Raw genomic sequence first — 24,213 nt, forward strand, 5'->3', positions numbered from 1 at the left:
AAAACCTGGTGTCTTTCATCATTGAGCTGCATACTTACCTGGCCAAAGACATGGAGAAGCTGAAGCAGCTCTGGCAGGAGCTGGGAGACTGTGGGGCCAGGTGCTGCTTCATGCCAACTCTGTAAACTACCAGATACTGATATTGCACAAGAGAAGCTATAATTCCTGGGCCCATTACTGATCTTCAGAGTGGGGGGGGGGGGGGGGGGGGGGGAAGGCTTCTAATTGACTCTCAAATATTATGCAAATTTCTCTTGTGACCAATCCTAACCCAATCCTATACTGAGAATGGCATTCAGAGAAATATAGCTTCAGTTTAGCTAGGTTGACCTAGATAGTATTATACACTACTACAGACCACTCTTGTCAACTTGTGTCTACACATACCTCTATTAATTATCCTTACTTTCTATCATGATGCAATTATGCCTCATACAACCAAAAACATACCAATCTTCTCCCCAAAAGAGCATGCAGAATTCCTGTATTGCCACTGGAAACAGAAAATAAGGTAAAGGCAATATTTGAAAGGATAATGGTTGAGAACTTTTAAAATGGTTAAATATTGTATTGGTCTGAGATTACTCAAAAATTTATTTATTGTAGAGATTAGAACTTATTCTATCATAGAAACTTCCAAAAAGGCTAATTAAGATTGTTACATCTATTCTAATATGTGAATGATGATTAAATACTATTAACACATTTAATTTTCAATGGTAGAGGAATGGAAGAAAAATCCATATGTATATCCTTATATGTGACTAAAATATATATATTTATATTGACAGAATTCTGGCCCCTAAGACTTTTGTCCTCTAGGGTCACACCAGGGATGATTTTATATTAGATGATAAAATAACTTTATGGGTATAATAAAGGTTACTAATCAGCTGACTTTAAAATAGGGAGATTATCTTGGATTATCTGAGTGAATGCAATGTTAATCACCTAAATTCTTAAAATCAGAAGAAGTCAAAGAGAAGAGAAAGAAGAAGTCTTTAAAATGTGAGAACTTCATACACTATTGCCAGCTTTGAAGATGGAGGGGGCCACAAGCTAAAGAATGCACTGGCCTCTAGAAGTTGAGAACAACTTCCATCTGACAGGCACTAAAGAAAAGGCATTTCACCCATACCACCAGAACAAACTAGATTTGATCAACAACTTGAATGAAACTGGAAGTGGGTTCTCACTCAGAGCCTACAGTAAGGGTGGGGAACATCTAGCCTGTGGGCCATATAAAGCCTGCAAGAACATTTGATCTGGCCCAGCCAAGGCATTAGTGGTGAGTTAATTAAATGTTTGACAAAACATAGCAGGCTGATTTTTAAATTGATGATTTTTTATGGCCCAAGAATGATGCTATAAATACCCAAATGGTTCTTGGCAGAAAAAAGGTTCCCCACCACTGGCTAACAGTAAAAGTTCAGTCCAGCCAGCACCATGATTGCAGCCTCCTGAGATCCAAAGTAAATTATCCAGGCAAGCATGCTTGACTTCTGACCTACAAGACTGTGAGATAATAAGTGGGTATTGTTGCCCAGCCAGCATGGTTCAGTGGTTGAGTGTTGATCTATGAACCAGAAGGTCACAGTTTGATTCCCAGTTAAAGCACATGCTAGGTTATGGGCTCAATCTCCAGCAGGGGGCATGAAGGCAGCCAATCAATGATTCTCTCTCATCATTGATGTTTCTATCTCTCGCTCTCTCTCCATTCCTCTCTGAAATCAATAAAAATGTTATAAATAAATAAATAGCTATTATTTTAGGCCACTCTGTGATAATTTGCTTTGACAGCAATGGAAAACTGCCCATGAAACTTACTTGTGGCTTTAGGACGTGCTGGAGCACACCCTTATAAATACCTCTATTTGATGATGGAATATCACTATGAAAATTCTGCTTGCTTCTGAGTATGTTTGTCCAACTATGCATTTCAGAACTTGAGAAATAACCAAACTATTGATTTCCTACTATCCAAAAGCACCTGCTCTGATTGGTGAATCCATATATCTCCAGAAATTGTGTCAGTTCAGAGTCAGTATCCGGTAATTTCCCCCACAGTATTTCTTCTCCCCCACTGCACAACCTCCTGGCAATGGCCAGAGTTTTTTGGTTTTTTGGGAGGAGGGAGGAAAGAGAGGAACCGGGAGGAAAATTGACAGTATATACTTTTGGCTGTCTGCACAATCCTTCCTCAAGCCTTCCCTTAATTTAAGAACCAATTCATTTGGTAAATAAGTGAAATAGAGAACAGAAACACAACAGAAAAGAAAAATACAAATAAGTGTTTGTTCTCTGAAAAGATAAACAAAATGACAAATTTTTTTCTAAGACTAACAAAGATAAAGAAAGAGGGCCTAAATTATTAATTATAAATGAAAGAGGAGACATTACAACTGATACTATAGAATAGAAAGGCTCATAGAGACTTCTATGAACATTTATATGCCACAAACTGGATAACCTAAAAGAAATGGATTAATTTCCCAGAAACATACCACCTACCCAGATGGAATCATGAAAAATAGAAAATCTGAGTAAACGAATATCAAGTAAGGAGACTGAATCAGAAATCAAAATCTTCCAATAAAAATAAAGTCAGTGATGAATTTTGGAAACTATTTAAAGGATAATTAACACCAGTCCTTCTCACACATTTCCAAAAAATTAAAGAGAAAACTCCTAAATGCATTTTATCAAGTTAGCATTACCCTGATACAAAGCCAAATAAGGACACTATAAGAAAACTACAGGGCGACATTCCTGATTAATATAGATGCAAAAATTCACACACAAAAATACTATAAAAACAAAATCAAGAGCATATTAAAAAGAACATATATCAAAAAAACAGGAAAACAAAACAAAACAGAAGGAAACAAAAAAAGATCATATACCACTGTCAAATGGGATCCATCCCTGTGATACAAGGATGGCTTAACACATACAAAATAGTAAATGTGATATATGGAAACCAATCTATAACATTAAAACCAGACCCTAATAGTTTTCCTCTTATTTTTTAGTGTCTTTCAGGAGATAACAACAGGTCTCCTCAGCACTCCAGAGTCTATCAGATCAAGCCATGTCAATAGTGTCTGAGGCTTGAGCAGGGGCATTTAGCTGCTAACTAACCCTAGACTAACCTCAAGAATTCAGAGGAGACTCTGGCTGGCTTTTCTCAGTGGACAGAGTGCCTGCTGTAGAATGAAGGGTCCCAGGTTTGATTCCAGTCAGGGGCATGTGCAGGGTTGTGGGCTCAATCCCCAATAGGGGCCTGTAGGAGTCAGCCATCGATGATTTTTCTCATCATTGATGTTTCTATCTCTCTCTCCCTCTCCCTTCTTCTCTGAAATCAATAAAAAAATTAATTAGACAACAACAACAGCAACAACAACAACAAAAAGAGTACGGAAGAACCAAGATTCACTGAACTTAAGAGATGCTACTTTTACCACTAGGAGTCCATTAAGAATCAAGAGATCCATCAATAAAAAAGATAGCAGAGACCAAATTTGGATAGGCAAAGGCCTAATTAAATTCTACCAAATTGCAATTTCTTTGTTCTCTCTTCCTCCCTCCATGTTACTTACCTTCAATGACTCAGTTCCAAGACTACTCAATTTGAGCCCTTGAGTTAGAATTAGTATATGTAGGCCCTTCCTGATATTATCCTTTGTCCAAGGGATGCTGATTTGAACCTTGCCCCCAGTCTCCTTATCTGGCTGCCTGACAAATAAATCATTTGTTCTCTGGGAAACCTGTTGCTCAGACTTTGGCTTCTCTTTGGGTAGTGAACTCATGACCTTATTTAGTAACAATATCACATCAATAGAATGGAATATAAAAACCATATATCATTTTAAATATAAAAAGAACAGCAGACAAAATTCAATTTTCTTTCATAATCATAACCAAAACAAATTGAGTGTAAGAGGAATATACCTCAACATAAGAAAAGCCACATATTATTATACAAGACCATTGTTAACATCTTACTCAATGTGAAAGTTTGAAAGATTTTCCTTTAAATCAGGAATAAGACAAGAGTATACACTCTCACCACTTTCAACATAGTACTAGATCCTAGCTAGAGCAATTAGGCAAGAAAAAGAAATAAAAGGCATCATAATTGGAAAGTAAAAAGTAAAATTATCTCTATTTACAGATTACATAATTTTTATATAGAAAATCCTAATGATCTCACCAAAGAGATGTTTGATCTAATTAATTATTTCAGTGAAGTTGCAGAATACAAAAGCAATACACAAAAATTAGTAATGATTCTATACACAAATGCCAATTTATCTGAAAATACAATAAAATAATCCTATTTACAACAACAATAAAATACCTAGAAATAAATTTTACCAAGGAAGTAAAGGATCTTTACATATACAAATAAATGAAGGTATATGCCATGCTCATGGATAGGAAGAATTAACAGAGTTAAAATAACTTACTACAATCTATATATATTCAATCTATATATATTCAACACCATTCCTATCAAAATACCAATAGGGTATTTCACAAAACTAGGACAAACAATCCAAAAATTTACATAGAACCACAAAAGACCCTTAGTAGCCACAGCAATCTTGAGAAGAATAAAGTTGGAAGTATCAGGTTACCTGATATGCAACTAGCATACTAAAATGATATAGTAATCAAAACAGCAGAATAGCAGCATAAAAACAGACATGTAGATCTGTGGAACAGAATAGAGAGCCAAGAAATAAACTCATGCCTACATAGTCAATTAATATATGACAAAGGTGGCAAAGACATATTATACAATGGGGTAAAGACTGTCTAGTCATTAAATGGTATTATGAAAATTGGACAAATACATGAAAAAAAAAAATGAAACCTAGACCACCTTCTTAGATCATATACAAGAATAAACTCAAAAACCCTGGCCAGGTGGCACAACTGGTTGGAGCATCATCCTATACACGAAAAAGTTGCAGGTTCCATTCCCAGTTGGAGTGGGTATGGGAGCAATAATTGGACATCAATGTTTCTCTCGGTATCTATAATAATAAAAGTGTAATATGCAAATCGATCAAATGGCAGAACAGCAGAACTACCATCCGGACAACCTTCTGGACAACTTTCCAGATGAAGCCTCGGCTGCGAGGGCCGAGGCAGCTGCCAGGACTGTGAAAGCCTACTCTTGCATGAATTTCATGCATCAGGCCTCTGGTATGTACATAAAGGAAAGGAAATCACTATCCTGAAGAGATATCTGTACCTCCAGGTTCATTGCAACTTTATTTGCCACAGTCAAAAACATAAAAACAACCTAAGTGTTCATTGATGAATGAATGAATTAAAAAATGTAATACATATACACACAGAAATAAATATTATTCAGTCACTCAAAGAAGGAAATCTTGCTATTGGCAACAACATGGATGGACCTTGTGGGCAATATGCTAAGCGAAATAGGTCAGATGAGAAAGATAAATACTATGATATCACTTATATCTATATCTATATCACTTAAATGACTTAAATCTAAAGAAACTGAACTCACAGAAACTGGAAACACATTAGCGGTTGCCAGAGCCAGGGGTCTGGGGTCTAATAATTGAGCAAAGGCAGTCAAAAGGTACAACTTCCAGTAATAAGATAAATAAGTTCTAGGGAAATAATATACAGTGCGATGACTATAGTTAACAATACTATATTGTATATTTGAAAGTTGCTAAGAAAGTAGATCTGAGAAGTTATCATTTATAAGAAAAAACATTTGGAGCTATGTGAGGTGATGTTAACTAAATTCATTGTGGTAATCATTTTGTAATTTATACATATATCAAACCATTATATTGTATACCTTAAATTTATATAATGTTATATGTCAATTACATCTCAATGAAACTAAAAGCAAACCCTCAGTTAACAGCATACTCAGTGATGAAAAGGTAAAAGCTTTTCCTATAAGCTCATGAACAAGTCAAATATGCCCATTCTTGTCATTTTTATTCAACATAATATTAGAAGTCCTAGCCAGAGCAATTAGGCAAGAAAACAAAATAAAAGGCATCCAAATTGGAAAGGAAGAGGTAAAACTGTCACTACCATATTTTCCTGAAAATAAGACATCCTCCGAAAATAAGACCTAGTGCATGGAAAGATAAGACATCTCCTGAAAATAAGACCTAGCACAACTTTGGGAGAAAAAATTAATATAAGACACTGTCTTATTTTCGGGGAAACAGGGTATTTGCAGATGACATGATAATACATATAGAAAATCTTAAAAATTCTACCAAAAATTATTAGAACTAAGAAATGAATTCTGTAACATGTTAGGAATCCCAATTCTTGGGTGCCACCCCAGACTTGCTAAATGTGAGGCCAGGAAATTGTGCTGTAACAAACTGTCCAAGGAACTCCAATGCTTGTATCCAACTCCTGTCACTATCTCTGGGAACTTTCTGTGTCTCAGTCCCATGTCTGTAGAATGGGGGAAATAATGGTATACCTATTTCAAAGGGTGGTTGTATGTTTTCAAACGTTGAAAAGTGGTACATAGCCACTATTATTATTAACTAGAGGCTCAATGCACAAATTCATGCATGGGTGTGGTCCAGCCAACCTGCCCCTGCACCGGGGCCGATGGGGCAAGCTGGAGGGAAGGGATGCTGGCAGTTGGCTGGCAGGCATTGCCCCCAATTGGGGTCAGAGGGGCCAATCGGGGGCAGGACTGGCCAGGGGGAGGGGCCACAGGCAGTTGGTCAGCTCTACCACCAATAGGGGGCAATCGGGGGCGGGGCCTGCCAGGGGAAGAGGCTGTGGGCAGTTGGCCAACTGGCCCCACCCCCTGGTCAAACTCCCACTTGAACTCCCACCTGAACTCCTGGTCGAACTCCTGGTCGAGGAGACAATTTGCATATTAGCCTTTTATTATTTAAGATTGCAGGAACCAGACTTGGCTTTCTGACTTTCTCTTCTCATCTGCTGGCTATGCCTACAGAGGCTGGAGGTGAGGCCCAAACACCAGGGATCATTGAAAGAGATAATGAAGGACAACTAGCATAAGCATCAGTAATCCAAACAAAACAGCTGAGGAACAGGTGTCAGAGAGTAGTCATAACAGACGTATTGGAGACCCTGGAAGCACAGAGAAACTTCCCTCTGCATCAGATTTGGTCCCACTGAACATAGGTGGATGGGCAGTAATAGGTGAGGGTGCTCAGCATCCTTGCCCCAGGGGCCCCAGGGGCAGGCCTCCACCCACCGGGTGTGGAAAGCACAATTTTGCCCACCTTTCCTCTTAGGACATTGGGTCTTTTCAACCTCAGTTAGGATCCAGGTGGCTATCAGATCAAAAAGCCCTTTTACAAATGAAAACACAAAAAGTGAAACTCACCAGTCAAAGCCATTATAGTCATTTGAGGTTTCTATCCACACGGTCAGCAAAACTACAGACATGCAAAATGCCAAGATCAGAAATGAGCAAAATAACTGCTCTGCCTGAGAAGAAAAAAATGAGAGTCAAATTTAACTCCATTTATCCATAGTACCTCAGCAATATCTGTATACACTTGCCAAAGCTCTGTATAGGTATAGGGCCATGCATTACTCTCCCAGTCTGCAGTGAACACTCTATTATTTTGACCCCTATGAAATTTTGTACAAGCCTATTATAACATTTATTACTCCAAAATGAAGTTATCTTTGTATTTATTGTGACAGCTTCTACTCTAAGGAACAGGAACTGCTAACATCGCTGTATTGCTAATATCTAGCATAGTTCCTTAAATTCATCTGGCTCTCAACAATTAGCTGATGAATTTATACACTTCTCCATCTATCAAATTTTTTGATGACTCATTCATTGAGTAATTCATTAATTCATTGTTCATCAGTTAATTTAGTCATTTACCTATTTACTTTAAAGGGGGGCATAAGCAGCTTAGGAAATAAAGCTTTTTAAAAATATATATATATTTTATTGATTTTGTACAGAGAGGAAGGGAGAGAGATAGAGAGTTAGAAACATCGATGAGAGAGAGTCATCGATCAGCTGCCTCTTGCACACCCCCTACTGGGGATATGCCCGCAACCAAGGTACATGCCCTTGACAGGAATCGAACCGGGACCCTTCAGTCCCCAAGCCGACACTCTATCCATTGAGCCAAACCGGTCTCGGCTAAAGCTTTTTTTGAGTAACTTATGTTAGTACAATGCTACGGACATCACAAACTACTTTCATTGTATTTAGTATCAATACAGCCATTTATATTAGGTATTATTACCCTCATTTTTCAGAAGAAAGAACTAAAATTCAGTGATGTAAAGTAAATGACTCAAGATCAAACAGATAAGTAGCAAGGATACTGACCAGATATGTGAACCAAAGCCAGGATGGAGGACAGTCAAACTGAGGCTTGAAGGCAATCCCCTACACTAAAAATCCTGTTACAAACCAATCATGCGAGAGGTTGCCAAACCATTTTTTTTTTATTAGGTTTTGATTGCAGAACCATAATAATAACACCTCTATCACAGAAATAAGAAATCCGTCTCTTAGGGACACTGCTTTTACTGTGTTAAAAACAGATAGACTAATCCCTACCCTGATTAAATCATGGGGTGATTGTGAATAAGAAAAAATAAAATAAAATGGAAAACATAGAAACAGTATTCCAAAAAGATGAGAGACATTACAAGTATCAGCATTAAACTATAACTCCTGAATATCAGAGGATGGAGAGCACATGATTTGACTCATGTCTTATTCTCTACATAAAACTTAGGTGGATTTTTAAAAACCTATATCAGATAATATCCCTCCCCTGTTCACAAAACTGTCAGGGCTTCCTATTATACTAGAATTTCATCCAACCTGCCTGTAATGCTGGAAATGTCCTAGATGATCAACCTTAACACACCCCTGACTCATCCCAATCTATACACTGACTCCATTTCTGAACTCTAGCCACACTGGTCTTGTTTCTGGACCATAACGAAATGTGTTCCCATCACAAGAGCTTTGTACTCCCTAGAGTTCTTCTTCCTAGTTTTTCTGCGTAGAATACGTCTTCCCCTAGATATACACATGCCTGGCTCTTCCTTTTCGTTTAGGAAATACCTTACATTACCCTTGCTCAAAAAGGTCTCCTCTAACCACTCTCCCATCACATTTTCTAACACATCTTTCCTTTCATTACCTTCAAAGCTCTTACTGCTATCTGAAATCATCTTCTTGATTCATTATTTATTGCCTAACTCATCTCACTAAAATTTAAGACTCAAGAGGGCTAGAGGCCTTAGTTGTACACTGTGACACATAGTAAATGCTCAATAAAGTTGTTTTTGTTGATTAAATCCATTTTTGTATTTTGATTCTGATTGTTGTCATTCTTGCTCAAAATTTACACTATTGCTAGCCAACATGGCTCAGTGGTTGAGCACTGACCTATGAATCAGGAAGTTACAGTCTGATTCCCAGTCAGGGCATATGCCTGCATTGCAGGCTTGGTCCCCAGTGTGGGGCATGTAGGACACAGTTAATCAACAATTCTCTCTCATCATTGATGTTTCTATTTCTCTCTCTCTCTCTCCCTTGCTCTCTAAAATAAAAATATTTTAAAAGTTAAAATTGTAAAAAAGTTCTTTTCACTGTTTACAGGATAAAGTTCAAATATTTTAGCATGAATTAGGGAAGCTTTATAATTTAGTTAAAATATTCCTTTCCAATCCCACTACTTATCACTTATGAACTTACATGTCACTAAATTCAATACTGAAAATTTGTTTTTCCCTAAACATACCAATGTGCTTCTCTGTTTCTGGACTCCTACCTACCTCATGCCTCCTAGTCAGAATTGCCTGCACAATCATTGATATGCATGGAAGATCACTTTCAAAGGCAAGGACTCCAACATATTAATAAAAATAGCTAATACTTATTGAGTGCTAATTGTGTGCCAAGCCCAATTTTAAGTGTTTTCCGTATATTATCTCTTCTATCCTCACAAAAACCCTACTGGTGGGGACTATCGTTATTATCTCCATTATTCTATTGAGGAATCAAAAGCACTACAGAGGTAAAACTCCAAGTTGGTGGTAGTCAGTGGTGAAGCCATAAATTGAATCCAGGCCATCTTTCCCAGACCCACAATCTTAGCTCTTATGCTCTATGCTCTACTCCTTCCCCTGAGTAGAAATGGGGCCGTGACAATTATCTACTTCAATTCATATAACCAGCCCAAGGGCAGAGTTGGAATTAGGTCCCAAACATACCCCCAGGCTCGGGTCCAGGGACTTTTCACGGTGCCACATTGCCTTACGTGTCATCATTCCCAGGAAGCCTCCCTTTATCCTTCTCTCTTTGTCCTTCTTTATAGCTCTCATGTGACAACTTCATCTCCACATCATAAATCTCTTTTTAATGAATTCACTCTTTTCCATCTTTACCATCACTTCTCGAATCCAGACCACCACCATCTTACCTTGAATACTGCCATGAGGTGAGGGTAAGCCACATGCCACCACTCAGGCTTATCAGAGTTCTTCTTTGGGGAAAATGAGGCATTAGTCTGACCAATAATAAAAGAATACCTTGCCCTGGCCAGTGTGGCTTAATTGGCTGTGCATCATCCCATGCACTGAAAGGTCACCAGTACGATTCCTAACCAGGGTGCGTGCCCATGTTGTAGGCTCACTCCCCTGTCAGGCTGCATGAAGAAGGCAGCCATTGATGTTTCTCTCTCATATCAATGTTTCTCTCTCCCTCTCTCTTCCTCTCAGAAAAAAAAAACATTAAAAAATAATAAAAATAAATAAAAGAGCACCTTTTTTCCCCACTTGCTTTTCTTCTTTTCTTTCTCCTAAGCAAAGCTCCTTTGGGAAACTCACAATGAAGAGAAAATTAAATATTCAGGCATTCCTGCAATCCCTAGACAAAAACATCTAAATGTATTTAAACTTCACTTTTTCTTCAAGGTTCACTGAGTGAATAAAAGCAAAAGTGAGTGAATGAATAAATGAATGATGAGAGGTGGCAAGGATAAGGAGAAGTGAAGAGTAAAAGTGAGAACACGAGCACATGTTTCAGTGAGGTTAACTTTGGCTCCAGGGTTGCGGTGGACCTTTCCTGGGAGAACTAGAGCCCAAGCATGCCCTGTTCTGGAGCTAATGAGCCCTCATGGGGGCCGGGGCCAGCCCATGTTCCCCACATCTCAGAAGTGTGGTCTTATCTCCACATCTTTCTGTACCCAAGAACAGCAGCAGGGTCCACGTCCAGATTGCTTCTCTAGTTTGTCTTCCCACTGACAGCTGTATAAGCCAGTAATGCAGGTGACAAAGCCCTCGTGGTTGCAATTGTCTTTTACACATGAAATACACATTTTCGATATTCTTGTCCCCTGCTTTTTCTTCTTTTCCATGGTTCACCCTTTTGCTGCAATGACAAATAAAACAACCAGGATGTAGTACCTCCTTTTCTGAACTATTCTTCAGAAAATTTCATAAAAATTGATTTATTTTTAAGTACATAATCTAGGATACTGTACTTAATTCAGCACAGAAGACCAGAGCTTCATCCCACCTTTCCTACTAACTTGTTGAGTGTTTATCACGGTCATTGCACCACTCAATGTTTTCTCAACTCTAAAACAGGCCCATATTCTCTGCACTAGCCAACTAATAGATGCTGAAAGCATCACATTAGGTAATATATACAAATGTATCTTTTAAACTGAAATAACTTGAGAACTTAGAGGTATGGACAAAGTATATGAAAAATACAATCTTTGACTAATAGGTGACTCACACACACAGAACCTGCCCCTTTCCTTTCTATCCTCTCCCATATGGAATTGGTGAGGATTAGCCTCAATTAATAATAATGGAATATCCAAAATAGCAATGCCTGAAATAAAACAAATATATTTTTTCTTTTGCCAACATAAAATTTCAAAGGTAGAAAGAACAAATTATGTTGTGTCTTCACAATGTCACTAAGAACCCAGACATTATCCACCTTGCTGTTCCTTTGCAGCATAAGGCTTCTTTCTCAGGGTCCAAAGTGGCAGCTCAAGTTATATCCAAATTCCAGCTAACAGGAAGGAGGAAGGAATAAAGAATGATACTTCCCTTTATTTTAAGGACATTTACAGAAACTGAACGTGGCATTTTAGTGACGGGGTTTTCTTACTAGTTAAAAAAAAGGAAAAAGATATTGGGGGGACATATAGCTGTCACTACTGCATTTTCTCACCCCACTGTAATAGGAGAATGTTGTTGTCAGACTCAGGAACTTTCAGAGAATGTGTGGAATTTGGGGGGAAAAGAACAATGTATTTAAAAACAAACAAGAACAGTCTTAAAAGGCCTGATCCCAGGCAATAGTCTCTACTCCTGAAAACTTTGTTATGCTCCACTTTGTTCTTTTGTGAAAAGGACTCCGTGTTAATAGTACAGAGTCTAAATGGCCACTTTTGGACAAAATGGAGTAGCAGGGATTGCAGTAATCCTCCCACTTTAAGTGACTAAAAATCTGGGGAAAATATGAAGCCTGTTTTGAGACAGTAGACAATAGGCAGTGAAAGATGGCAATCCATCAAAGAAAGGAAGTGAGTACAGGCATATCTTGGAGATATTAAAGGTTTGGTACCATGCCATCACAACACAGTGAATACTGCAATAAAGCACGCTAGGTGAATTTTTTGATTCCCATGCAAATAGAAGTTAGGTGTACACTATACTGTAGTATATTAAATATGCAAAAGCATTATGTCTAATAAACAATGTACACACCTTTTATTTTATTTTTTTAATATATTTTATTGATTTTTTACAGAGAGGAAAAGAGAGGGAGGTATAGAGAGTTAGAAACATCGATGAGAGAGAATCATCGATCAGCTGCCTCTTGCACACCCCCTACTGAGGATGTGCCCACGACCAGAATCGAACCTGGACTACGCTCTATCCACTGAGCCAAACCGGTTCGGCAACAATGTACACACCTTAATTAAAAACATTTTACTGTTAAAAAATGCTAACCACCATTGAGCCTTCAGCAAGTCATAATCTTTTTTCCAGTGAAGGGTCTTGCCTCGATGTTGAAGGATATTCTTTAAGAAAAGGAAGAGGGCTGAGACTGGTTTGACTCAGTGGATAGAGCGTCGGCCTTTGAACTGAAAGGTCCCGGGTTCGATTCCAGTCAGAGGCATGTACCTTGGTTGCAGGCACATCCCCAGTGGGGGGTGTGCAGGGGGCAGCTGATCGATGTCTCTCTCTCATCGATGTTTCTAACTCTCTATCCCTCTACCTTCCTCTCTGTAAAAAATCAATAAAATATATTTAAAAAAAAAAGAAAGAAAAAAGAAGAGGAATCTAATGAACAAAATAAACTGATGAAAAAAATAGAACCAGAGTCATAGAAACATGGAACAAACTGACGAGTCTCAGAGGGTAGGGAGATGGGGGGGTTGAAAGAGATTAACCAAAGAACATATATGCATATATGTATTCCCTATGGACATGGACTGTGGTGTGGTGAAGGCCTGGGGTGGGGCAGGAACCAGGTGGAGGGAACAATTGGGAGGGTTGCAAAGGGAGACATCTGTAAATTAAATCTCAACAATGAAGATTTAATTTAAACACTGTCTGATTTAAATCTAAGTGCAGAATGGAGCAAAAGTAGGTATATAGTTGTTTGTATGGAAAAAGACATGCAGATTATGATAATTACAATAGCTTTACTAACTCTGCTTTTTGAGTACTCACATGTGCAAACCTACTTTTGGCCCAGCCTTTTATACACTGAGTGACCAGATTATTATGATCTCTGCATGCATAATACTATAATCTGGCCACTTAGTGTAAACCTATATAATAAAAGGCTGATATGCAAATTGTCCCCTCGACCAGGAGTTTGACCAGCAGACAGGTTGGCCACCCACCCATGTCCTCTCCCCCTGGCCAGGCTGGCCTGACCCCAACCACGCACGAATTCATGCATAATTGCGTGAGGGTGTGCAGGAGATCATAATAATCTGGCCACTCAGTGTATAGCTATAATTCCTTTTAATGTAAGTGGACTAAATGTTCCAATTTAAAAAACACAAAAGTTGTCTATTAAAATAACAAAATCCACCATATGCTCCTTATAAGAAGTTGATTTGTTGAGGTAGAAGGAAAAAGATATAGTACCTTGTGTGTGTGTGTCTGTGTGTGTGTCTGTGTGTGTGTGTGTGTGTGTGTATCACCATTTCATTACTAGGATGTTCCATGTACCAAACAAAGACAAAACCTCAGTAACAAAAACATAAGCATTTACTACACATACATCTGAGCTGATTGACTACCTGTTCTGCAGCTCTAGACTGTTCTCAACTAGGATGTCTGGGGTGACCTGACTGCTCCATGTGTGTCACTCAACCAGGTTAGGTCTCGTGGTGATGGAAAATGTCCAAGAAAGGAAGTTCCACTGTGCAAGCCCATTTCAAGCCTCTGCTTCAAAGGATGCCTTGAGGTCAAAGTCAAAAGCACAGCGGTCAACTCATGGTAGGCAGGCACTATGTAACTAAAGTTACATAGCAAACAGGGTGAACCCAAAAGGTGTAACTAATGTACAATCTACTTACTAGCAGATCAAAAAACCCTGAAGCAACCAGAGTTAGTAAAAACAAAAAGGCACATTCCATAATGATAAAAATGATTTCTTAAAAAGAATTTTCAATTTATAGGCATCCAACCACATATCCCCATATAAAAGCAAAAGACAAGTCCACAAATATGGTGAAAGGTTTACCACATCTCTCTCAATAATGGACACAATAAGCAGATTTTTAAAAGTCTGTAAGGATATAGAACATTTTAACAACTTGAATAACACACCAGTCTCACATTTACAAAGCACTATTCTCAATAATAGCAGAATGCACATTCTTTTCTAATGGAAACAGAACATTTATGAAAAGTGATCATGTATTGAGTACACAACAGGTTGCAATAAACTTGTAAAAATTGAAATCTCAACAGCACATTTTCTGACTACATTGCAATCAAGCCAGAAATCGGTAAGAAAAAGATAACTAGAAAACTGCACATATGGTAATGAAACACTATCTTTATAAAGCCACATGGATCAAAGGGAAATAATCACAATGAACTATGAGGAGAAAGTTTGAACTAGGTGATGATGAATCTAGAAGGAAAAACTACACGAAATTGGTGCCTAAGTTACAAATACCGAATTATCGAAGATAGATAGTTGGAACAAACATCGTTGAGGGGGTGGTAAACAGCTGGAATGAATAACAGCTGGGTAAAAGACAGCAGCATTTTAACCGCAGCCATTTCCCGCCTGACTGCATGACCTTTAACTCTGAGTCTACCAGCTGGGTAGCCAAGTCCACAGTGAAATTTCAATAACGTTTAGGAGGGGGGCAGGCGGGCAGGAGCGGGGAGGGCATCAATAATCAAATTTCCCCTTCCAGACCCCACAGCCGACTGAAATTCCCACTTGCATTTCTCACGGTCTCTCTCAAATGTCATGTCCAAAACCGAATCTTGATTTTCCCTCCAAGGCCCATTCCTCCCAAGTACCATTCTGTCTTACACCAACCAGAGAATTTAGCCAGGGGAGAGCTGGGGGTGGGAAGCAGGCAAGCCTGGCAGGAGGGACAGCATGAATAAAGACACATAATGGTGTAGGGGAGCAGCACAACTGGAACCAGACAAACCGATGGGTCTGGGCTGCTGGTCACTACTTGAGCCAATCCAGCAGAGACGGGGTTGAACCATATACGACCATTTATTCCAATAATGCCAGCAGGTTTTTGAGTCAAAAACCAGGGCGTGCCTGTCAGGATGGAGGGCCTAATGAGGACTCATCCTCCCGCCAAAAAAAAAACAACAGGGAACTGGGGAGAACTCACTGCACAACCATTTTCAGACGTTGAACCCGTGCAGCGCTGGGCCGTGGTCCTCAGACAAAGGCCCCGGGCCCTTCACACCTGCGGGGCCTTCCGGACAGGCCGCCCCGCAGGCTGGCCCTGGGTCTGCGGTCCCGCCGGGAGGGGCCCCAGGCCAGGGGCCCGCACAGGGGGAGGCCCTCCGGCCACGGCCTCCTCCACCAGCCCCGCAGGGAATGGCAGCGCCAGCTTCAACCGACCCGGAGAGCTGAGTCCACGGGCCCGGGTTTGACCGCCGACGTGGGAATGAGGGAGGCGGCTCCTACTTCGGAAGAGGCTTCCGTGGGAGGCGGGGAGCTGGACACTTTACTTACCGAGACTTCACAGCCCCAACTCAAGCCTGGACTTCGCACTGAGGAGACCAGCGTCTCTCAAGATGGAGGCTGAGCTGAGGCCTCACCTGCGGGCTGGGGGTGGCCTGGCGTGTGGGGGCGTGGCCGGGCGTGGTGGGGGGGGTGGCCGGGCATGGAGGGGCGTGGCCAGGGTGTTGTGGGGCGTGGTTGGTTGTGGTGGGGGCGTGGCCTCTGAGGCCCCTCAGGTTCTGGGAGGCTGGATGTAAAGCCCAGCCCCAACCTTAGCTTGGAGCAGCACATTTGCAATGTGCCTTTCAGTGTGTTACTCCCTGCTTGACTCTGCTTTTTTTCCTATGAAAATATAAGTATAGCCCAGCTGGTTGAGGGTCCACCAGGAGGTCATGGTTCCATTTTAGTCAGGGCACATGCCCATGTTGTGGGCAAAAAGGTACTCTCACTCACTGCTGATGAAAATATAAACTGGTACAACCACTATGGAAAACAGTATGGAGGCTCCTTGAAAAATTAAGAATAGAGTTACCATATGACCCAGTAACACCCCTTCTGAGTATCTACCCCCAAAATGTGAACACATTTATTCTTAAAGATATATGCAACCCTATGTTCATTGCAGAATTAATCACAGTGGCCAAAACATGGAAACAACCAAAGAGTCCTTCAGTAGATGAGTGGATAAAGATGTGTCATATATACAATAGAATACTGCTCAACCATAAGAAAATATGAAATACTTCTATTTGCAACAACATGGATAGATCTTGAGAATATCATGCTAAACAAAATAAGTCAGATGGAAAAAGTCAAGAACCATATGATTGCACTCATATGGGATAAAAAATTGAAAGCAATTGGTGAACAAACAAACAAAAACTCATATATACAGACACAGTATGGTGGTTACCAGAGGAAAGGAGGTGAGGATAGAATTAAAAAGTAAAGGAGGTAAACTATATGATGAAAGAAGATTTGACTTTGGGTGGTAAATAAACAATGCAATATACAGATGGTGCATTATAGAATTGTACACTTAAAACCAATATTAATTTTATTAACCTATGCCACCTCACTAGTTTATTAAAAGTAAGAAAATGTTTTTGAAGAAATTCTTAAATCATTTGTTGAAAAGGATGAGGTATAAATAAATGAAAATCAAGGTACATGTGTTTTGTAATCTAAAGAGCCTTACAAACATGATTTATAATACTATATAAGTAGTGTCAGAGTAACTCATTAAGAAAGAGAATCTGTGCCTGAGGAGAAAGCAGAATCATCCTGATTGCATTAACTAGAAATCACAGGTGTGAAGACATAAAGTGAGTAAATAAGCATAAACCTTACACATCCTAACTTCAACTGTATCTGTGTCCTGGTCCACTCGCCTTTCTGATAACATGGGAAATGAGGCTGACACTGCAAAACCCCATGTTGCTGTACAGCCATCCAAGTTTCAGCACTAGTCATCGGCCTAATTTTTTAATATTTATTTTGAAGAAGCACCTCTCAGCTGAGAGGTTCAGCTGAGCTAATCTGACCTCAGTGCAATAAAACACTCCAAGCTTGTAGCGATAAAACACTGACATAGTCCAGTTTTACATTTTACTTTGCTAAACTCTCCAAGTTTGGAGAATTCCACTTTGGTTGTGAACATGTAGCCAGAAAAAGATTCCAAACGAAAAGCTGCAGGACTTCCTGGAATAAACCAAAGGCTCCAGGCCCTGACCACAGGAACCAGGCTCTCCCACCATTACAGGCCCTGAGGGACAGCGTCTTCCCATCGCTTACACATCCCCCAGGCACACACTCAGGCCATGCCGGAGGTCAGCATTAGGTAATGCCCACAGACATCCTCCCCACCGCCAGCTCCCAGCTCAGACACCACCACAGCCCACAGAGAACTCCACTCTCCCAGATCGCCTTAGAATCTGGGAATTTTGGCTCCAAAAGTCTGGGTGAAACCCAGTCATCTGTATTTTTTAAGAACGACTCAGATAAGTAATCTGGGTTGAGAACAGCTGACAGAGGGGTTATGTTAGGATGTAACACATACTTAGGAAGACTTAGTTCCACACTCATCCCTGCCGCTTCCCAGCTGTGAGACCTTGAACAATTTACTTTCCTCAGCCTCCCCAACTGAAAATGAGTTGCTGTGGGTACAGAAAAAAATAAGAAGTGAGGTTTCTAGTAAAAAAGGAAAGAAGGAAAGAGAGAAGGAGGGAGAGAGGGAGGAAAAAAGAAAGAGAGAGAGAAAGAACAAAAGGAAGGAAGGAAGGAAGGAAGGAAGGAAGGAAGGAAGGAAGGAAGGAAGGAAGGAAGGAAGGAAGGAAGGAGAAAAGAAAGAATACTTCACATTTGTATGCTGTTTTACTGCTTAGAAAATAGTTTTACACCCACTATGTCAAATGACAAAAGCCTACTATGAGGTGAATGGATATTATCGATTTTTTTTTTTTTTACCATTTTACAGATGAGGATACTGTAATTAAAATAAATAGGTAAGAGGGAAAAATGTCACAGAGTTAGTAAATGTCAGAAGTAGGACTCAATCTAGGATTATCTAAGTTCAATTATAGACCATTTCTCTTTGCAGCCAGTATAAATTCTCAAATACTTTTTTCTTTTTCTTAGATTCTCTTTACTTTATTGTATTTTCCCACCACCATTTATCCCCTCTATAAGGGTACACCACTTTACAGTCTGCCAGTGATGCTGTGAATCCTGCTAGGACAAAGTGAAGCACAAAGCAGCAGGTCAACAAATGTAGATTGGCTGAATGGCAATAACAACAAGCACAAAGGCAAGATGTGGCTAATTCTTCCTGAAGACAGCCTGAAGGAGGAGGAAATGCTGGAAATGGTGAGAAACAGCGTGAGAGAGGATTCTCAGGGGGATTCCGTAGTGGAGGTCCTTTTGGGTTGTGTTTCCGGATGAAAGACCTTCATGGAGGAAATTGTTGGTTCATGCACCTTCAAGGTAAGCAATGCAGTTTGGAGGGTGGCTTCTCTATTGGCCTCCCAGGTGGGTGTTTGGATGGGATTAAAGGCCTTGCATTGTATCAGTTGTCTGATAGCATCCTTCCAGGTATGAGTGGTTTGATGGTTTCCTTGTCAGGCTCTGCTGTCTTTCTTCTCGGGGACTACATAAAACTGGCAAGAGCCTGGGAACTTCCTTATACTGGTGGTTAAAAGCTGTAGAAAGGAGTTTTTTAGTTCAAGGTACTTCTGAAACTTGGGTAAATTTCAAGCTTCTTGTTTCTTACTTTTTCTCTCTTGGAGGCTTATACTCTCAATATCTGTGGGATAGAAAAGACAAGGACACAGATGCCTCACATGTCACTTCTCCAATCGTTACTGATCACGTGGTGAAATCTTAGTCATCTTTAAAATGTTAGTCCCTCACTTACCATCTCAGGTTCTTTTCCCCTGGTTCTTGCTCTACCCAGACTTTGAACAGATTTTATGATGGTCCTCCAATTCAGCAGGGTGCTAATGTTTACAAGTCTATTAAGTGAGGTTCTAGTTCCCCAGAGAAGCCCTCAGAAGAAGAAGTTGACATTTACTTAAAGTTCATGCATTGTATAACCATTGTTTCTAAATATGCTTGAATGGAAAAATAAATATATATTCTATTTGAATGAGATCTTTCTAAGTTCAAAGACTTTGCCTTGCTTGTCATTACACACACAGTGCCTAGAAGAGCCTGTCACACAGTAAATACTCAAAATAATTTTTATCTAACTGACTGATAGGAAAAACAGAAGGTGGAGACATCCTATAGAGCTAGAAAATTGACTCTTTACCAATAACAAATTAAAAACTGGATAATATACAAAAACAAGAAAACATCTTTAAATTATATAGAATATGTAATCAGGGGAGGAACTATGGAGCCAAAATCTAAAAGAAGGTGAGAATCCAAGGAGGTAATCCCAGAACTGTTATTTATTTATTTATTTTTTTACCCTAAATGTAATTTCAATCTTGAAGAAACAGCTGCCACATTAGCTTCATCTTTTGTCAGTTCACAGGAAGAAGGGGATCTTTTATTGTTCTTGGGTTGAATTTGTAGGTCAACTCCATGACAACTAATATCTACGACAGTTTTTCTAATTCATGAATGTGCTATCCTATTCTATTTATTTGAGTCTTCTTTCACTCAGTAAATCTTTGTGGTTTTGAGTGAACCATCTTCTTTGCAAGAGCTTGCAAATTTTCCCTTAAATTTATTTCTATTTTATGTTTTACACTGTTGAAAATTGTGCCATTTAAACATTTTTTAAGTTTTCAATTGTTCGTTGCTAATATAAGGACATACAATTTTTGCGCAGCCAGCATGGCTAAGTAGTTGAGCATCAACCTATGAACCAGGAGGTCATGAATCAATTCCCAGTCAGGGCAGGTTGTGGGCTCAATCCCCAGTCAGGGGTGTGCAGGAAGCAGCCAATCAATGATTCTCTCTCATCATCATCTCTCTCTCTCTCTCTCTCTCTCTCTCTCTCTCTCTCTCCTCTCTTCCTCTCTAAAATCAATGAAATTATATATAATTTTTAAGACATAAAATTGATTTTTCTGTATCCTGAGACATTGCTTAACTCACTTATCAATTCCAGTAAGTTTGCTTGTTGTTTGATTCCTTAGAATTTTTAAAATGTAACTAATTATATCTGCAAATCAGGAGTTTTAGCTCTTCCTTTATGCATGTCATTTATCTTATTAAACTGGCTACGATCTCCAGCATAATGCTAAATAGAAGTTGTGAAAGCAGATATCCTTGCCTTATTTTTCAACTTCCAGGGAAATTTTCATTGCTTTACCACTAAAAATGATAGTGGCTTTTCAGTAAATGAGGAAGTTTTATCCCTATTCCTAGTTTGTCCGGATCTTTTACCATAAATGGGTGCTGACTTTTTTCAATTGTGCTTTTTCTACTTTATTTTGTTAATATGTTGAATTATATTGAGTCATTTTAAAATGACATATCCATCTTGCATTACTGATCTGAACCCCACTTGTTCATGATGTATTAGCCTGTTGAAATTGATGGATTCAAACATTTTGATAAAGATTTTTATTTCTAAGTTCTGAATGATATCTATCTGTAAATTCATTTCTTGTAAGGTCTTTGTCAGGTTTTATGAGGGTATTACTAGCCTCAAAAATTAGCTGGGAAGTCTTCTTCCTCTTCCCTTTTTGAGTTTTCATAAGATTAGTATTATCTCATATATTTTATTATTGAGTGAAACTCTTTGGGCAATGGACTCTTCTTGTGGTGAGATTTTATATATACAAACTAGAGGCCCAGGGCACGAAATTCAGGGTCCCTAGCAGCTGCTGGCTGCTGGCTGCTGGCCAGAGCCTTCCTTCATTCCACACTGCCTCCTGGTGGTCAGCATACATCATAGCAACCGATCGAACTTCCAGTCAAACTCTGGAGGGAATACTTTGCATATTAGGCTTTTATACACACACACACACACACACACACACAAGAGATCCAGTGCACGAAATTATGCACAGGAGGTGGGAGGTGTCCCTCAACCCAGCATGCACCTTCTCCAATCTAGGATCCCTTGAGGGATGTCTGACTGCCTGTTTAGGGATTGGGCCTAAATGTGCAGTTGGATATCCCTTTCACAATCCAGGACTGCTGGCTCCCAACCGCTTGCCTGCCTGCCTGCCTGCCTGCCTGATTGCCCCTAACTCCCTCTCCTGCAGGCCTGGTCCTGGGAATTGCAGTACATAAGGACAGGCAGGTGGAGAGGTTTCACTTTTGCTAAGGTACCTGCCATCCAAGATTTCCTTGAGGATCACCTCCAGAACACTGCTCAGGCTACCAGAAGGGGTCAGCTATTTTATGATGTCACCAGAGGGCCTCAATGCACTGTGGCCCTTGACCCTGATTTCTCTCTCCTGGTCCTGACCCTGAACAAGTCAGAAAAGTAGATTTGTGAGGCTGGAATATAGAGAAGACAATCTGAAATATTTAGGCTTCTCATTTAGGTTTCTCAGCCTAAAGCTGTAACTTCCAAGGCAGTTTGGAATTTGGGTTATTACTCTGCATTGGAAACTTTTTATTCTGAATTGAGGCTTTTTGGTGTACTAAAGTGGACCTTTAAAAATTATTTAAGTGTGACGAAGAAAAGCTATGGGACCTGAGTATGATTCCATTCAGGGGCAGGGAAAGGCCTATCTCACAGAGCCGTTCGTTTAAAGTGTCAATAAGAGAAATTAAGCTGTTTTCTGCTGTACACTACTGTGTCCCACTCAGGCAACCTACTCTACATGGGTAAGAAAAACAGTCTCTGTAGCAGTTAACTGGTTAGCTGGGGCTCCCGTAAGTGATGGGATTTGTAACCCAGTTCTTCAGGTCCCTAAGCCTCTGGCAATGAGCAGTGGAAAGGGAAGTCAAACTAGGTAACTGGCCACTGGCTCTCTTTTTCAAATAAGCACACAGTATCACTTGAAAGTGAAGTACGTTTGTTTTTCTCCCTCTACCCTATGCCACTGTCATTGCTGCCATGCCTCTAGGAAGGTGGGCTGCAGTTGCAAAATACTAGACTCAGACCTCATTCTGAATCTTGCATTATGCAACAATGTGCAAGAATCTTCATATCTTCAAGCTTCAGTTTCCTTATGGGGAAAATAACAGTGGCTAACTCAGAGGGCTATGTCTCCATTACTTTGCAGGCATAATTTTTTTTAAAGGCGTGAAGATATGCTGTTAAGCTGCCTAAGCATGAAGAATATTTCATTACGAGTGGATTGCTAGATATCCCACCAGTAAACAGTCATCCCTATAATGGAAGGTTCACAGCACAGTCAATGCTTCTATTTTGACATCCAACTAATCAGACAACTTTAAGACTGCAGAGGGGCAATCAGTTAAAAATTCCTCAGGCCTTATCAGACTAACCAGTTTACCGGTCACCCCTAATTTTCCTCAACTGCCCTCCCCTGCAGGCCCAGTCATCCCTAAGTACCCTCCCCAAAGTGCACAGGTAGTCTTTGGGTTCTCATACCGTCACCTAACATTCCTTCTCTCTTACACATAAGCAATCCAATTGTACTTTTTCCTTTAGTAACTGCATGGAGGATCTCCAGTGCCTTTATTTATTTTTTTTATACAAAACAATATTGGGGTCACCAATCTTAACACATTGACCCCTTGATTTAAAAGGCATAACCTGACAGCATCTTTTGCCTGAAGGTGGGGTTGGGGAGATTGATGGTTGACTTCATGTGTCAACTTGATTGGGCCACAAGATGCCCAGTATAGTATTTGGTTAAACATCATTTCTGGGTGTATTTTCAGGGTGTTTCCAGAAGAGAGCAGCATTTGAGTTCAAGGGCTGTTTAAAGTAGGTGGCCTTCCCCAGTGTTGGTGAGCATCACCCAATTAGTTGAGGGCCTAAAGAGAAAAAGGTGGAGGAAGGTTGCTTTCTGCCTGACTTTGAGCTGGGACATTGATCTGCTCTTGGTGCTCCTGGCTCTAACATCAGACTTGACTGAAATCTACACCATTGGCGCTCTGTCAGACTTTAAAATGACTTGTTTTTCCGGGTCTTCAACTTGCAGACACAGATCATTAAACCTCTCAGGCTCCATAACTGCTTGAACCAATCTATGCTATCTAATAAAGATCTAATATGCAAATTGACCATCATTCCAACACACAAGATAGCTGCTCCCATGTGGACATGAGATGGCTGCCACAAGATGACCTGCAGGGAAGGGCAGTTGTGGGTGATCAGGCCAGCAGGGGAGGGTACTTAGGGATGACTGGGCCTGCAGGGGAGGGCAGTTGGGGGAAATCAGGCCAGCAGGGGAGGGTACTTAGGGGTGACTGGGCCTGCAGGGAAGAGCAGTTGAGGAAAATTAGGGGTGACAGGGCCAGCAGGGGAACAGTTAGGCATTGATCAGGCTGGCAGGGGAGTGGTTAGGGGGTGATCAGGC

General features: G+C 40.1%; 1 protein-coding gene and 1 long non-coding RNA gene across 2 annotated transcripts in view; both read right to left on the reverse strand.

The window, feature by feature from the left end:
* Nucleotides 1-175, reverse strand: part of GDPD4 (glycerophosphodiester phosphodiesterase domain containing 4) — a 73,024-nt gene extending 72,849 nt beyond the window's left edge. Inside the window, exon 1 of the mRNA XM_045578147.1 lies at nt 39-175. Within this exon, the coding sequence (XP_045434103.1) occupies nt 39-175 (137 nt within the window). The remainder of the gene's footprint in view (nt 1-38) is intronic.
* A 9,541-nt stretch (nt 176-9,716) lies between these two features.
* LOC118713684 lies at nt 9,717-15,583 on the reverse strand. Its single transcript, XR_004986354.1, has 3 exons — nt 15,476-15,583; nt 12,949-12,954; nt 9,717-9,728 (listed from the first exon to the last, which is right to left on the reverse strand). It is a non-coding gene; the product is annotated as an uncharacterized LOC118713684 (long non-coding RNA).
* Between the last annotated feature and the right edge of the window lie 8,630 nt (nt 15,584-24,213).

This window comes from Pipistrellus kuhlii, unplaced genomic scaffold, assembly GCF_014108245.1.
Source record: "Pipistrellus kuhlii isolate mPipKuh1 unplaced genomic scaffold, mPipKuh1.p scaffold_m20_p_9, whole genome shotgun sequence".
NCBI lineage: Eukaryota > Metazoa > Chordata > Mammalia > Chiroptera > Vespertilionidae > Pipistrellus > Pipistrellus kuhlii.